Genomic DNA, 15,813 nt, shown 5'->3' with positions numbered 1-15,813 from the left:
GGCTGTTGGGCAGCCAGAGTCAGCAGGAATGTGTTCCCCATTGACACTTTAGATGGCAGAGCGGGAAACCTTCCAAATTCTGTTCATTGTGTCCATCATTTAAAAGCTGCTGGACTTTGTCAAAGGGCCATAACTTACCCCCACATCCCACCTCCAGAGGTTCCCAGATAAGGTTTGTATGGCAATTGCCTGGGAAGTGCAAACTTCCTTCCCATGGGCAAATGCCTGCCAATGGGGACCATCTGAAAACTGCGGATTACACCACAAACTTTGGATGATTCTGACTGTTCCATGAATGGTTACCCAGAAACAGTTAGAAGAATTAAAACCGCTTCTAGCTTCTTAGTAACCATTGGACAGACACATTCTGGCACCCCTTGAGACTCGTCTCACACCCAGAAACCTCCCATGGGGTTGCCCCAGCCCCTCCCACAGCTCTCTCACCCAAACGGGCCTCCCCCACACCCCTCAATGGGATTCTCCAAAACCCCAGTTATCCCCCCAATGCCCTGCCGAACCCAATTCCCCAAAGGCCCAGCCTCACCTCACCCCACTCACAAGGCCACGCCTGACCTGACACAACACCCTCCAAGGCCCGACACAACTGAACCCTCCACACCTCCTCAATGTCCGACCAGCAAAAACCCTCTGACCACCACCAAGGCCCAACCAGACCCACCTCCCAAATCTACCCACTTACGTTACACACGTACCTTGTCAAAGACCTTTAAGGCTGGCTCAACCTTTAATTTTACCTGGTTTATGAGAGCTGGTGCTGTTAAAAAGGAGGTGTGACTTACTTACCTCTAACTCTACAGCCATCAGTGCTGGCCCCAGAGATGTGTTGGACTATCCAGAACTCACCCAGCCCGACTTGGAAAGTCAGGCAAAATAGAATCGCCTGGATTTCAAGGTAAGACTTTGAGAGCTGAGTGACAATCTGACTCAACTGCCACTCCATCAGAAGTTACATGTTTCTATAATCATGATCAAAAATGCAATTCTGTTTTATTCATATATGCTTCATATACATTACAAAAAGAATCCAGACAGCTCTGGAAAATACAACATCTGGGAAGAGGAAAGGCCATGAACGTGAGGCATGTACTCCTCAGTGAACATACCCAAAACTTCATAGCCTGCCTTTTCTCTTCATAGAGCCACTGATTTATTGCGCAGTTTCAGAGTTTTCTTTTTGATGTACCATCAATTCGACTCAAGACACAATTAGGATCTGAACTGTGGCTTTAATCAGCTAGTTGTTAGCCCGGTGGTCGACTACAGAGAATGGCAGACCACCGGGAACTCTGGGTACTTATACCCCGCCTCGGAGGCTCTCGACCAATTGGAGAGCAGTCACATGACTAGTCCCAACCAATCGGACGAGAGGCACATGACCAGCCAGAGCCAATGGGAAGCCAGTGCTCTGCATCAATGGCAGTGCTCATATCTATACCACCACACTTTTTCAGATTTATTTCTGTTCAATTTTACTGCAGCCTTTCTAACCTGACTGTTGGTTTTCCTGGGTCATTAGTTCCGAATGCAGTGCCAAAATCCAGAGGAGATTTGCCGTCCACATTGCTGTCCTCATCCGGCTGTCCATGTGGATTCTCTTTGTTTAAGTTGTAGGGGTCAGGGTGTACAGCATGAGAATCAGAACCTACAACAGAAAAACAGGACAGGAACTTTAAAGGTCCTTTAAAGGTCCACAGCAAAATAAATGTTTTGATGTGCTTTGTGACTGCTAGAGTTCATATTTATCCATTTTTTCTTTGATAATCAGACACATAAATAGCCTTTCTCCAACATGGTAATATTAACTCTCCGCGGCACATGGGCTGAAATCTTGAAATGTCACAGCGGACACTGTGTCCCAAATCTTTCCAACTTTACTTTTAAGAAGCATTTATGAGAGAAGCAGGTTTTCAGATCAATGACAATTACTTAGTGCGCGAAATAAAACCATTTTCTATGAATTGTGGTTTCTACCGTTACTACTGTTGGCAAGTGTTGACGCCATTCCCTGAGCCCTGGTGTTTTCTGTCTACCATGTGGATATATTTTATTACCATTGTAGGCATCGGAGATGGCCATCTGCAAAGGACTATGGGAATTATGGCCAACCCAGGATTCAGACAGATATGGAGCTTCTGTGTATTTGAAATGCAGGTAGCTAGACCTGATCGAAACCCCCACTCGTTTGCATTTTAATGGCCCGTTCCCCAGAACAATAGGACTCCAATCAAGAAACCGGTACAGCCACAGACTGATTGGCGCCACTCCCTTTACTCAGAGAGCCCAACTGCCAAGGTCAATGACCGCAAAGGACCCACCCAGCTACCAATGCACCCGCCCCTTTATGGGCCGAAATCAAAGACAGTGATCAGAGCCCTGTCGAACTCTTGGGTCCAAGGTTAAGGACCGCCCCAAAGAGCGCAAATTCCCAGAGGGATAAAAAAGGACACAGCCATGTGTTCTGTCTCTTTTGGACCCGGCCTGTGCCAGCCTCTTTTGGGATCTGCCTGTGCCCACACCAATCACAGCATAACGACCAGCTAGCCAAGTTCAAGACCAGCGATCGCTACCTGACGGATGAGCCCAGCAGAGACAGAGCCACTTCTTCGAACCAGCCACATGAAATCAAGATAAAGGCTTTATCCATTTGCACAGTGCCGGTCGCCCTGAAGTTAAGTATAGGTTATTGTAGCTGATGGGTGTAGTTTAACTCGTAGTAGATATTGTGTTTGCGTGTCGAAGTAACACTTGTGTCTGTAAGTAAACCATCTTTTGAGCTAACTAACTGGTTGTGTGGTCATTTGATCGATATAAGGGAAGGCTTGTGGTTCACCAAGATAAATAGAAATACCCACAGTATTGGCTACGCTATTGGGATATAACATCATATCATAAAGAACAACACCGAACATTGGGAATATTAAATTAGACACGATACCATCAGCAGTTGCTGCGAGCAAGAACAAACATCACAAGCCAGTGTGTGCCATATTGCAGGAAACTTTGGGCGTGATTCTCCGAAACCTGGAGAAATCGTGAGGCTGGCGTCAAAAACGGGCGGGTTTGACGCCAGCCTCCGCCCCCCGACCGGGAACCGATTCTGGTCCCCGGTCGGGGCTAGCATGCCGCGACCGTGAACTCCGGCATCGCGGGCTTAATGAATTTCGTTAAGCCCGCTTGCCAGAGTTTACGACGGCTGACGCGTCACATGACAAGGGGGGGGGAGAATAGCGGGAGGGCATCAGACTAGCGTGGCCGTAAAAATTTACGACCCCCGCTATTCTCTGCACCGTCGTGAGTGCGGAGAATCGCCCCCTTTGTTCCCGCTCATTCCCAGGTTAGTTTTTTTCCATCTTGATATACAGATAAAATGAATTGTAATTCAAAAGAAAAAATGGCCGTTGCACAAGATATGTTAATGTCCTTGCTAATATTCTGTGGTTACATATTGGCTCTGAGCCCAGGAGTGACTGTAAATCGTAGATCTAGAGATTCTATAACCGATAGTTATGGTCTAATGCCGTAGAATCATACAGCACAGAGGGCAGCATTTGACCTGTGCCAGTTTTTGAAAAGTCAATATAATTAGTTCCATGCTCTTTCACAATAAGACTGCAAATTCTTCGCTTACTTCTTGAATTTATGCAATTCCCTTTTGAAAGTTATTATTGAATCTACGTCCACCACCCTTTCAGGTCGTTCATTTCAGATCATAACTATTCATTGCCTAAAATATGTTTTCCTCATGTCGCCTCTGATTCTTTTGTCAACTACCTTTAATCTGTGGTCTCTGATCATTGACACTTCTACAACTGGAAACACTTTCCTTTATTTACTCTATCAAATCTCTTCATGATTTTGAACATTTCTATTAAATCATCCTTTAACCTTCTCTGCTCTGAGTCGGACAAAACTAATCGCTCCATGCAACTGAAGATTTTAATTCCCAGTACCATTCCGGCAAATCTCCTCCTCCTCTGAATTCTATCTAAGGCCTTGACAGCCTTCATAAAGAGTTATGTCCAGAATTGGCTACAATACTCCAGTTTGGGTCCTACCCTGTATTTTATAAAGATTTAATATTAATTCCTTGCTTATGTATTCCATCGGCAGAATCTTAATAGAGTTGACCCTCAAACAGCAGGGGGGCTGAAGCGGGCCGGGAGCCCATAGCTCCTGCACCAACTGTCTGTATGGTATCTTCAGGGTTTCTTCCGGGTGCTCCAGTTTCCTCCGATTTTAAGATCCTGTAGCTATCTCTAGAACTTCCTGGAAGGGGGCAGAGACAAGGAAATTCTGGGGCTGCGGTGACCTCGACAGTCATTGGCAATGCATGCCCTCGCTTGAAACGAGGACTTGTTCAGGAGGCTGTAGATGCCAGCAATGGTCTGCTGTGAAAGTCGGAGTCTCTGACTGTTACTCCATGGTATTGAGGAAGCTCACCCTCTGACTGTACATCCTCTGCTGGGGATCTCATCTCCTTGGAAATGCAGCTCTATATCCACTCCCTGAGTCACACTTCAGAGAATGTAGCTGCTGTTGGTGTTACTGCTGCTCCTCATGTTGGTGCCCTTGCTGTTCTTGGTGGCTCTCTAATGACGGTTGTGCCTCCTTGTGCTACTGATAGCTGGTGTGGCTGCTCCTGCTGCTTGTCACCAGAGGTCCAGGCTCCCATCCTAAAGTGAAGTTCAGATGAGTGGAAATATATTCCGAAGCACTTGGACGTAATTGCAAAAAGTTGAAATTGACATTCCAAGTAATGATTTCAGGCTGTCAGAACAATAATTCTGCAAGCATAAGCATTTCACTGTGGCAGTTCACTCGAGGATATATTTCACTCTTTAAAGGCTCACAGCATGTCCATTTCATTAAACAATCTTTTCCTGCTATGTCCTCGCCTCACTGACCCTGGCAAGAAATCTCAGGATCCTTGTGCGCTGGCTGATTAAAGCCGGAATGCTTGCTTAAAGTCAATGCCAATTACTTGTTTGAATATTTTAATAACTTTCTCACCAACTGCATGGGGATTCCCCACTGACCTGAAAACTTACCTAGGTCAAAACTGAAAGTGGGCACAATTATATTGGCATCCGAACCCAATGCCACTTTTCAGGGATTTAATCCTGCACCTGCATCCTCCACCCCACTCGCTTTGGAAAGTAAGAATTATGCCCGATGTCTCTAGGATCTTGTACACCTTCTTAACAACTTTTCAATTTGAGGTGTTATATTGAAAAACTTAACGACATACCATGCGGGGAGGAACGGGGGGATCGACTCAGAGATGGGTTCTGGGTGTGTCCCCCGGGGCACGAACCACCATTGCCGCAGCCTGCAAGGTAGCCATCTGGCTGCTCACCCCACCGACTGGACAAGCACACACCATGACCCACTCAGTGCACCCATCAGAAGTGCTGCCACACTGCAGGGGAGGCAGGGGACAAGCAGAGTGCACCGTGGACAGTGGGCTCATGCACCATTTCCTTTGGCATCCTCCTTGGAACACAGCCCATACCAGGGCAGAGGCCCCACCAGTGACACATCAGTAAGCCCACCCCTCAGTGCTACCAGCTAACTCCAAGTCCTGCCTGCCCACCGTACTCCTGCACCCATCCATCCTGCTCCCGGACAGGTTGGCACAACCTGTACGTCGCACACAGGACCTACAGCACACCACAGCTACATTCCTAACAGGTGCAAACCCGTCCTTGCCAAGCCCCATCCGTGAGCCCTGCCTGCTCACATGCCACCAAGCATGGAGGTAGTCAGTGGCATATGGTGACCCACCCACCCACAACCCGGTGCCAGCCTTCTGGCAGGGTACCATATGGTCCACCCAAGGAGGACACCCACAGTAGAACGCAGAGGAGGGCGCAGGACAGTGGCCATGGAGCATATCACTGGCATGGGCAGCGCCAGCCATTGGTACACATTCCGCCAGGGCCGGGTGATGGGCTCAGAAGCTCTGGGTGCCAGACACCAATGAGGCCAAGTGTGCGGTGTGGAAGGTGTTGGGGGAATGGCCGACAAGTGGGGGTGGGATTGGGAAGGGGGCAAAGTGGAGGCTGGAGCTGCGCCACAACCCAGGGCCACCAAGTAACCTGTTGGACCCAGATGGGCATGGGAGTACTCACCATACTAACATGTCGGCCCTTTCCCCTATGCGGAGAACGTTTACAGCCAGGAAAGCGGGTGCGCTGAGGCTGCACGCACAAGAGCTGTTCAGGGAGGACCTTGCACAACAGGAGCCTGCCCCAGGGGAACAGGGACCAGCCGGTGAGACTGGAGAGCCGGCTGTCCAACAGGCCGAGGTAGAGGTGCGAAGGAGATGCCGTATCAGGCCACACGTGTACCGCCGTAGCACGACGTGGGCTAACCAGAGAGACCGTGCCCCATCGGTGACAGATGATGGAGCTCCTGATACCACAAGGGTATAGAGGAGGACACCTGTTCCCGGTGGCTGTCAAGGTGACAGTCAGCCTGAACGTCTTTGCCATACGCTTCTTCCAGGCGCCGAGCAGAGTCTCGTCTGGGATATCGCAGACATCCTTTCATAAGTGCATCCATGCCGTCACGGTGCCCTACATTACCGGGCTACAGACTATATAAACTTCAATGTGGACTGAGTCCACCAGGCTGCCTGGGCAGTGGGATTCGCCACCATTGCTGGCATGCCCCAGGTCCAGGAGCTGATTGAAGGGAAACACGTCCCTCTATGGGCACCGCTGCATGAGGGGTGCCCTTCATCAATAGGAAGGGCTTCCACTCCCTGAATGTGCGATTGGTGTGTGACCATCTGATGCGACCCCATGGGGGAACTTCGGACTGTCCTGGAGGCCTTGCCCCGTGCTTTCCACCAATACCCCCACCCCACACTACCAACCACCCATGCAATCCAAACACCCCCCCCCCCCCCCAAGCCCCACCACTCCCCAACCTGGCACACACTCTGCATTCGACCCAGTCCAGCCCACCCCTCACACCCTTCTGATAGAGGGTAGGGAAGTTCAGAAGGCTAACATAACTGGTGTCTAACTTTCTAACCTTATGTGTCCTAATGCTGCATCTAGGTGGTTCCCCAGGCAGTGTCATCTGATGTGGAGGTGACCTGCTGTATATCCTGCCCTGTGACCTGGGTCTGCTTTGGCGGCCACTCTCTGGAGCAACTGGACCTGGATGGGCCCAGCCGCCGTTCGTGTGTCACAGTTGATGAGGTGCCACCTTGTTCTGCCCGCGGCACATCGAATGCACCAGTGACAGGTGGGGAGGATTGAATGGCGCTGTGGTGTTCCAGCACCTCCCCTGCGGGAATTACCAGCATGTGCCTGGGCTACTGCTTGGAATGGGGATGCGGCCGGAGTGAGCTCCGGAGGCTCCAACACCACCTGATGGTGCCAGTCCTGGAGGTCCACTGTCATCTCGACCAGGGTCTCGATGCAGGTGACGATAGAGCACGGAGACTGGTCCACGTGCGGGTGTGGACGGGGCTGGTGCCAGGGGTGCAGAGGTTGTGGCTGGCCTAGGGATGTTGCCCATCCTCCCGCAGCACTGCCTACCTGTCCACCAGGTGGTGGGGGTGGGGAGGGGATGCATTAGGCTGAAGGGTGGGGGGATGTGGGATGAGGGTTGTACCAGGCACGTGGAGGTGGTGACTCACCTAGGCCGCCCTCAGGAGATCGTGCAGCTTCTTACAACGCTGCTGGCTGGTCCTTGAGGTGGGGCCCACGGCGCTCGCCGCCCCTGCCACCTCCACCCAGGCCCAGTTAACTTCAGTGGGTGCCAGCCTCCTTCCCACACTGGGGATCAGGGTGTCTCCTCCACAGCATCCAGCATGGTCTCCAGCGCTGCGACTGCGAACCTCAGGGCTGTTCTCCAGGATGGCATCTTTTCGGCTGGAATGAGCGTGTCGGGAGTGGAGTGCTTATATGAAGGTCAAGCACGGTAGCACAAGTGGATAGCACTGTGACTTCACAGCTCCAGGATCCCGGGTTCAATTGCCTGCTGGGTCACTGTCTGTGCGGAGTCTGCACGTTCTCCCCGTGTCTACGTGGGTTTCCTCCGGGTGCTCCGGTTTCCTCCCACAGTCCAAAGACATGCAGGTTAGGTGGATTGGCCATGATAAATTGCCCTTAGTGACCAAAAAAGGTTAGGAGGGGTTATTGGGTTACAGGGATAGGGTAGAAGTGAGGGCTTAAGTGGGTCGGTGCAGACTCGACGGGCCGAATGGCCTCCTTCTGCACAGTTTGTTCTATGTTCTATGGTTCTATTCTCAAGCTCTCCAGTGCCAATTCTGACCCAGGCGAATCTGACGCTGGTGTGAGTTGGAATTGCACTAGTTTCACATGGCGAGAGTGCTGACCTATTAGCATGTCCTGAATGGCTCCAGGACTGGCGCCCCCATTGGGACCGGGGAGCACTCCCGATTCAATCTCGCAGTAACAATTTTCCAGACCCTTGTGTCTCCCTTTAAAATTGAACCATTTAGTTCATATTGCCTGTTTTTATTCTTCCTACTAAAATATATCACTTCACATGTCTCTGCTCATTTCACGCACCTCTCTATACCGTTGCTTTTGCCTCACTGTTTCCTATTTTTCTGAGTTTTATGTCATCTGCAAACTTCGCCGACCGGCAAAGGCCTTTCGGCCAGCCCTGCGCCGGTCGGCAGGGTGCCAAAGGCTGTTGGCAACAGTCAGCGGAGCGGGAGCCACTCCGGTGCGGGCCTAGCCCTTAAAGGTGCGGAGAATTCCGCACCTTTAGGGAGGCCAGAAGCCGGAGTGGTTCTTGCCATTCCAGTACGCCAGGACCCCTCGCCCCGCCAGGTAGGGGAGAATCCCGGCCCAGGTCTTTAATATAGATATCAAAAGAGCAGTGGTTCCAACACTTTTCTCCTATATAGAAACTCATCCATTCACCACGATCTCTGCCTTCTGTCCCTTCAGATATTCTATATCCATGCAGCATTGCCCCTTTAATCCCATATGTGGTAATTTTGTTAATAAATCTATTGTGTAGTACCAGGTCTGATGCGTGGTATTTTACCAATCATCTTTTGAAAGCCCTCATGTACTATCCTCATCAACCCATTCCATTACTTCACCATAGAACTCAAGCAAGTTCGTCAATTACAATTTGCCTTTAATTAACAAGAGAGAATTAATTTTGTCCCAGATTATTGTTCGAAAAAATTCCCACCACTGGGGTTAGGCTGATTGGCCTGTAGTTGCCAGTTATATTCCCGCCTCTTTCTTCATTATGGATGTAAAATTTGCAATCATCCAGTTCTCTACCAGCACTCCTATTAGGATTGTGGTCATATCCTTGCGAGTGTCCAGCTTTACTTTCCTCAGCAACAGAGGATGTATCCCATCTACTGACTATCCTACTTGGTATGATTAGTACTGACTCCCAATATTTGGGGGGGGGGATGATTTGAATTACAAAAGAAATCTCTCCCTCAAACACTTTGTTGAAGAGACAATACCATAGTATCAATACCATTTGTACTCTCCATTACATGTAATATATTCCATTTGTTGTATGCAGAGGACAGTGTTTTGTCAGCCATGTTCCTCAGTAACTTCAAATGTTTTATGATAAGAGGTTATCCTGAATCAAAAGCTACTGGTTTCCACAATTAAAGGCACTCTATCTTCTGACAATTGCTGAAATGTTTTGTTTAAATAAGCACTAAATGCCTTCATTGAAGGAAAAGGTAAAAAGTGTATTTGAATCCTCAGATCTTTTCAGAACCTTGTTAATGTGATCTATGCTCACTAGGATAGAAACATGAAGTTGGGTATCTCCGAGACTGTGGGCTGGATTCTCCGTTCCTGAGACTAAGTGTTGACGCCGTCGTGAAAACGGTGGAGTTTCACAACAGCGAGATCGTGTCCCCAGCTGCAGCGATTCAACCGCTCCCAAGGGGCTAGCATGGGCAGATCGTGAAACTCATCACGATTTTAACGCACCGGCGGCCGATTCGCCGGTTCTGTGATTGACGCTCCGCCGTGGCTGCACATAATTCATTCTCCCGCCCCACACGCACAAGCATCGCAGCCAAGATGGCCGCAAGGAAGGCAGCGCCGCGATTCCGGAACGCCCAAACTCAAGACCCTCCTGAACTCGGTGGAGGAGAGGAGGCTGGTGCTGAATCCTGGGCCGGGATGGAGGTTAGCAGGCGCCATAGTTCACCGTGCCTGAGCAGAGATGGCACGGTGGTGGCCGGGGTGGTGGCCCAGACTGCAGACCGGTGCAGGCAGAAACTGCACAACCTCCTCAGGCCAGTCAGGGTGACTACCAAGCGCTGTGCCCGTGGCACCAAGCATCTTACCCCCACACACATGTGACTCGCTCGACCCCCTCCCCCAGGGGGACAGTCGGACCCCATCCTGACCCACATGGCTGCACCCACCCATGCCAGTGGCAATGGCTGTGTGCCTTGGCCACTGATGCCATCAGAGAACCAACCCCTGGGCTGCATGCATCGGACTGTCTAACACTGCCGGCTCACACTGTTGCTGTCTCCCCCCCCCCCCCACCCACCCCCAACACAAGGCTGCGCACAACCGCCGGGACCGGGAGTGGGACCACCAGACCTGTGTCCCCTCACTGTGCTCAAGCAGAGGGCACTAGATTGTCGGCAGGCCGAAGGAGAGCGAGGTCATCGACACGGAGATCAGCGGCACGCCATGAAGTGAGACCCCCCCTGCCTGGTTGCAGGTCCTCACAACAAATGTGTGTCCACCCCAACCCATCTCACCCCACACCCCAAACACCCGAACCCGAACCCCCACACCCCACCCCCCTCACCCCAAACCTCTTCGCCCCACTTCCCAACGCCACTCAACCTAGCCCTCACCACCTCACACCTCCTCGCTCCTCAGGGCAGCCAGGGTGAGTACCCAGCGCTGTGCCTGTGGCACCTAGCACCATACCCCCACACACATGTGACTCGCTCGCCCCCCTCCTCTCCCAGGGGGACAGTCAGACCCCATCCTGACCCACATGGCTGCACCTTCCATCCCGGCCCAGGATTCAGCACCAGCCTCCTCTCCTCCACCGAGTTCAGGAGGGTCTTGAGTTTGGCATCCCGGAATCGCGGCGCTGCCCTCCTTGCGGCCATCTTGGCTGCGATGCTTGTGTGTGGGGCGGGAGAATGAATTATGTGCATCCGCCCAGCTGTCTAACCATCCATGCTGTCTTGTGCCTTACAGGACCAGCCGGGGATGGTCCCAGCCCATCCACGTCCCCCCGCACACTGCGAGTGCCAAGGCTGGTGCCCTCCAGAAATCCGAGCACTGACGGGGAGAGCAGCCGGAACACCAGCTCTCTGCCCGAGACGACCCAGGGCACCACGGCCCAGGGCACCACGGCCCAGGGCACCACGGCCCAGGACACCACGGCCCAGGGCACCAGGACCCAGGGCACCACAGCCCAAGGCACCAGGACCCAGGACACCACAGCCCAGGGCATCACGGCCCAGGGCACCATGGCCCAGGGCACCACAGCCCAGGGCACCACGACCCAGAGCACCACGGCCCAGGACACCACAGCCCAGGGCACCACGACCCAGGACACCACGACCCAGAGCACCACGGCCCAGGACACCACAGCCCAGGGCACCACGGCCCAGGGCACCACGGCCCAGGACACCACAGCCCAGGGCACCACGGCCCAGGGCACCACGACCCAGGACACCACGACCCAGAGCACCACGGCCCAGGACACCACAGCCCAGGGCACCACGGCCCAGGGCACCACGGCCCAGGACACCACAGCCCAGGGCACCACGGCCCAGGGCACCACAACCCAGGACACCACGACCCAGGGCACCACGACCCAGAACACCACAGCCCAGGGCACCACGGCCCAGGGCACCACGACCCAGAACACCACGACCCAGAACACCACGACCCAGGGCACCACGACCCAGAACACCACGACCCAGAACACCACGACCCAGGGCACCACGACCCAGGACACCACAACCCAGGACACCTTGACCCAGGGCACCACGACCCAGAACACCACAACCCAGAACACCACGACCCAGGGCACCACGACCCAGGACACCACAACCCAGGACACCTTGACCCAGGGCACCACGACCCAGAACACCACGACCCAGAAGACCCGGGGGTTTGGGTCGGAGGAGGACACGACCCTCCATCACAGCTACCTCCACCAGCTCAGAGGCTTCTGGGACAGTCAGTCACTGGTGCGCACCACACAGTCATTCTGGTACAGCAGATACAGGTAGGAGCAGTAGGGCAGCATGGTGGCACAGTGGGTTAGCCCTGCAGTCTCACGGTGCCGACGTCCCAGGTTCAATCCTGTCTCTGGGTCATTGTCCGTGTGGAGCTTGCTCATTCTCCCCATGTTTGTGTGGGTTTCACCCCACAACCCAAAGATGTGCAGGCTAGGTAGATTGGCCATGCTAAATTGCCCCTTAATTGGAAAAAATTAATTGGGTACTCTAAATTTATTTTTAAAAGGAGCAGCCGAGGGGCCGGACGGTCAGAGGGCAGCCCGGCCCCAGCAACCAGCTGCCGCCCAGCCGCGTCCCAGGCTCCTGGAACATCCAGTCCCAGCCACAGTGCAGGTGCAGGCAGAGACCCAGGGACTAGAGGAGGGGGTGACAGCCGGCTTCCAGCACCTGCAGGGGCAGGTGGAGGAGTCCATCCACCTGCAGGAGCAGAGAGTGGTGCCGGTCATGTGTGCCACTGAGGCCGAAACCACATGGGTGGCGTCCGCGGTGGAGGCAATGGGAGTGGCGGTGTCGGACATGGGTCAGAGTGTGCAAGGCCTGGGGCATTCTGTGCAGGCGAGGGCTGTGGCCCAGACAGGGCTGCCTACTCATAGGCAACTATGTGCCAGAGCCACCTGGAGATTGCAGCGGTGCTCCTCAGCATGGCCAATTACAGCAGACCATTGCTGAGAGCATCGGCAGCATTGCCCAGGTGCTGGCCGGCGTCGCACAGACACAGAGTGATGTGGTCCAGTCCTAGAGGGAGGTGGCCCAGTCTCTGTGCTCCATGGCCGCTAACTTTCAGGCCCTTGCGATACCAGAGCAACCTCAAGGACTGGCAGAACCAGGTATCAGGGGGTTTCACACCCCCGTCCCATGGAGAAGCCCGTGGGCCATCGGGCACCCCGAGGGAGGAGCCGCCCCAGGAGACGTGCACCAACGGGCACCCTCGTCACAGGGCAGGAGTCACAGCAGGCCGCCTCCATCCCTGCTGTACCATCTGGGGAACCACCTAGGCACAGTGTTAGGGCCCGTAAGGCCAGAAAGATAGACACCAGTTAAGTTGGCGCGGGTGCAGGGCACAGTTTAGTTATAGGTGCTAGGGTACAGACTGTATATACCTCTTCAGATTAAACACCTGTTCACACCGTTGAAACCTTCCTCTGTGCTCTGTCTGATGGGTGTAGGAGTGGGGAGGTCAGTGATGGCCACTCGGAGTGAGGGGTGGTGACCGAGTGAGGACCAGTGGGTGGACCATGCAGCCCCCCGCCCCCCAACCCAACCCCTGACGGTCCCCATCACCCTGTCCCCAGCGATTCAACAGGGCCATGTGATGGACTGGCCAGCTTGCATGCAGGGATCACCCAGGTGAAGATGCTACTGTGGGCATGAGTCAGACGTTATCTAACGATGTGGAGCACGGAGAAGAGCAGTCTGTCATCATCCTCCATCCCTGACCTCTGGTGATGGCGTTGTGCAGCCTCCCGTGCCTGCCCAGTCCCCATGTCCTGTACATTGTCCCCCTTCCTCTCATCCTCGTCATCTGACAAGGCCTGCCCTTGCTCCTAATCCTCCTCCAGCACATCGCCCCTCTGCTGGGTTATACTGTGGAGGATGCAGCAGACCACAACGATGCGGCCGACCCTCCTGGCCTCGTACAGGAGGGTCCCTCCAGAGCAGTCCAGGCACTGAAACACATCTTCAGGACCCCGAAGCCCCTCTCGACCACACCTCTGGTCGCACAATGGACATCATTGCGTCGGTGTGTGGCCTCCGTATAGGCATCAACAGCAACGACCGCAACGGGTAACCTCTGTCACCCAGAAATATGCCCTGCAGCCGGGGGGGGGGGGGGTTTGTCCCTCGAACATGTCGGGGATCACAGATTGTGTCTACACAAACAAGTCACGCACACTGCCTGTGAATCGGGTGCTGATGTGCAGGATCCGCATCTGGTGGTCACAGACCATCTGAATGTTCATGGAGGGGTACCCCTTCCTGTTCGTGAACAGCGGCCTGTTATCTGCCGGTGGCCACAGGGCGACATGCACCCCATCGATTACTCTCTGGATCCTGGGCATCCCGGCGATGGCGGCGAAGCCTGCTGCCCGGGCATCCCGGTGGGTGTGGTCCACAGGGTACTGTACGTACCAGTCCGCAAGCGCATACAGTGCGCCAGAGACAGCACGGATGCACCTGCGCACTGATGCCTGTGAAATTCCGGACAGGTCCCCACTCAGCGACTGGAAAGACCCTGTTGCATAAAAGTTGAATGCCACTATCACCTTGACGCCCACCGGGAGCAAGTATCCTTACCCATTCCTGCGGTGCCAGGTGTGCCATTATGTGGCAGATGTGTTGGACAGTCTATCTGCTCATCCGCAGTCTCCTTCTGCATGCCCGGTCCGGGAGGCCACCATAGGACATGTGGTCGCGGTAGACGCGTGCCCTCATCTTACACCTCCTTGGCACCACCTGCTCCTCCTCGTCCTGTTCCTCCTCCTGCTCCCCCTTGCCCTGTTGGGCAGCTGGCCCTCAAGCCGGAGCGGCTGGGACCTGCCCCTCTGCAGTCCGCTCCTCCTCCTATCTGAGCCACCCCCACCCACGCTGCCACAGGGCTGTATGCAGGGCAGCGGCCACCGCCACAGCGGCTAATATCGCTGGTTGGTAACCAAACATGATTATTTGCAGGGGGTGAGGGGAAAACATGTCATCATGGTGCATACACCTGTGCACAACCAGGTACCATGGGCTGCATGGTGGCCCCGGTTGTTACCGCACGCCCCAGCCACGCATGACCCCATGTCCGCACACCGACCTTGTCGGTATCCCCGGTCCTGGCGCCCGTCCCTGCTGCCAGGGCCAATGTTTGATGGCACTGCCCTCCCTCACTGGGGCTACCGTCGGTGTGGCCCTGGGTGGTTCCCCGGTGAGTGTTGCTGGTTGAGTGGGGTTGCCGGGGAGGGGGGCGTGGCCGGCGAGGGGGGGCACTCACCAACCCACCCATACGGCCGTTTCCTCGGCATCCACCCTGGGGCTGGGGTGGGTGGCCATCAAGTTGGTCGCTGTAATGGGGCGCGATGTGTGGGTACCGCCCCTGCCATGTCAGAGGCTCCCCGGCTGCTCGGCCCGCCCACCCCACCCCAGCAGGAAGCACGACCGGTGTCCAATACGGGAGCCCGCAGACCCCTCACGTCAACTCCTACCTCCTCTCGCTGCCGGCTCAGCCAGCACGCCGGCTTCACGATTTTAAAAATGTGGTTAGAAATACTCCATCGGGAAATCGTCCCATCCAGGTCACAGAATCGCTAAGACCCCGGAGAATCGGTCATCAGGGCAGATAATGAGGTGCATACTGTACTTCCGAGCCGCATGGCGGCGCCGCGATTTCGTCGAGTTGGGGGATCCGGAGAATTCTGATTTGGCGCAAAACAGACGTTAAGCCCGATTTCGACGTTGGAGCCAATTCTCCGGCCAATCGCGTTTCACGATTTTGCCGCAATGTCACGGGGAATCCAGCCCTGTTTCTTTTTAAACTAATATTC

At 54.3% G+C, this 15,813-nt stretch overlaps 1 protein-coding gene across 2 annotated transcripts in view; it reads right to left on the bottom strand.

Moving 5' to 3' along the window:
* Positions 1-15,813, bottom strand: part of pde1a (phosphodiesterase 1A, calmodulin-dependent) — a 725,115-nt gene that overhangs the window by 621,935 nt on the left and 87,367 nt on the right. For both annotated transcript variants that reach the window (XM_038789235.1, XM_038789236.1), the window contains exon 2: positions 1,510-1,663. In XM_038789235.1, coding sequence (XP_038645163.1) covers positions 1,510-1,663 — 154 coding nt within the window. The remainder of the gene's footprint in view (positions 1-1,509; positions 1,664-15,813) is intronic.

Source organism: Scyliorhinus canicula, chromosome 2 (assembly GCF_902713615.1).
Source record: "Scyliorhinus canicula chromosome 2, sScyCan1.1, whole genome shotgun sequence".
Taxonomy (NCBI): Eukaryota; Metazoa; Chordata; class Chondrichthyes; order Carcharhiniformes; family Scyliorhinidae; genus Scyliorhinus; species Scyliorhinus canicula.
The sequence above is the reverse complement of the archived record's forward strand: the minus strand, read 5'-3'. Positions and strand labels throughout refer to the sequence as shown.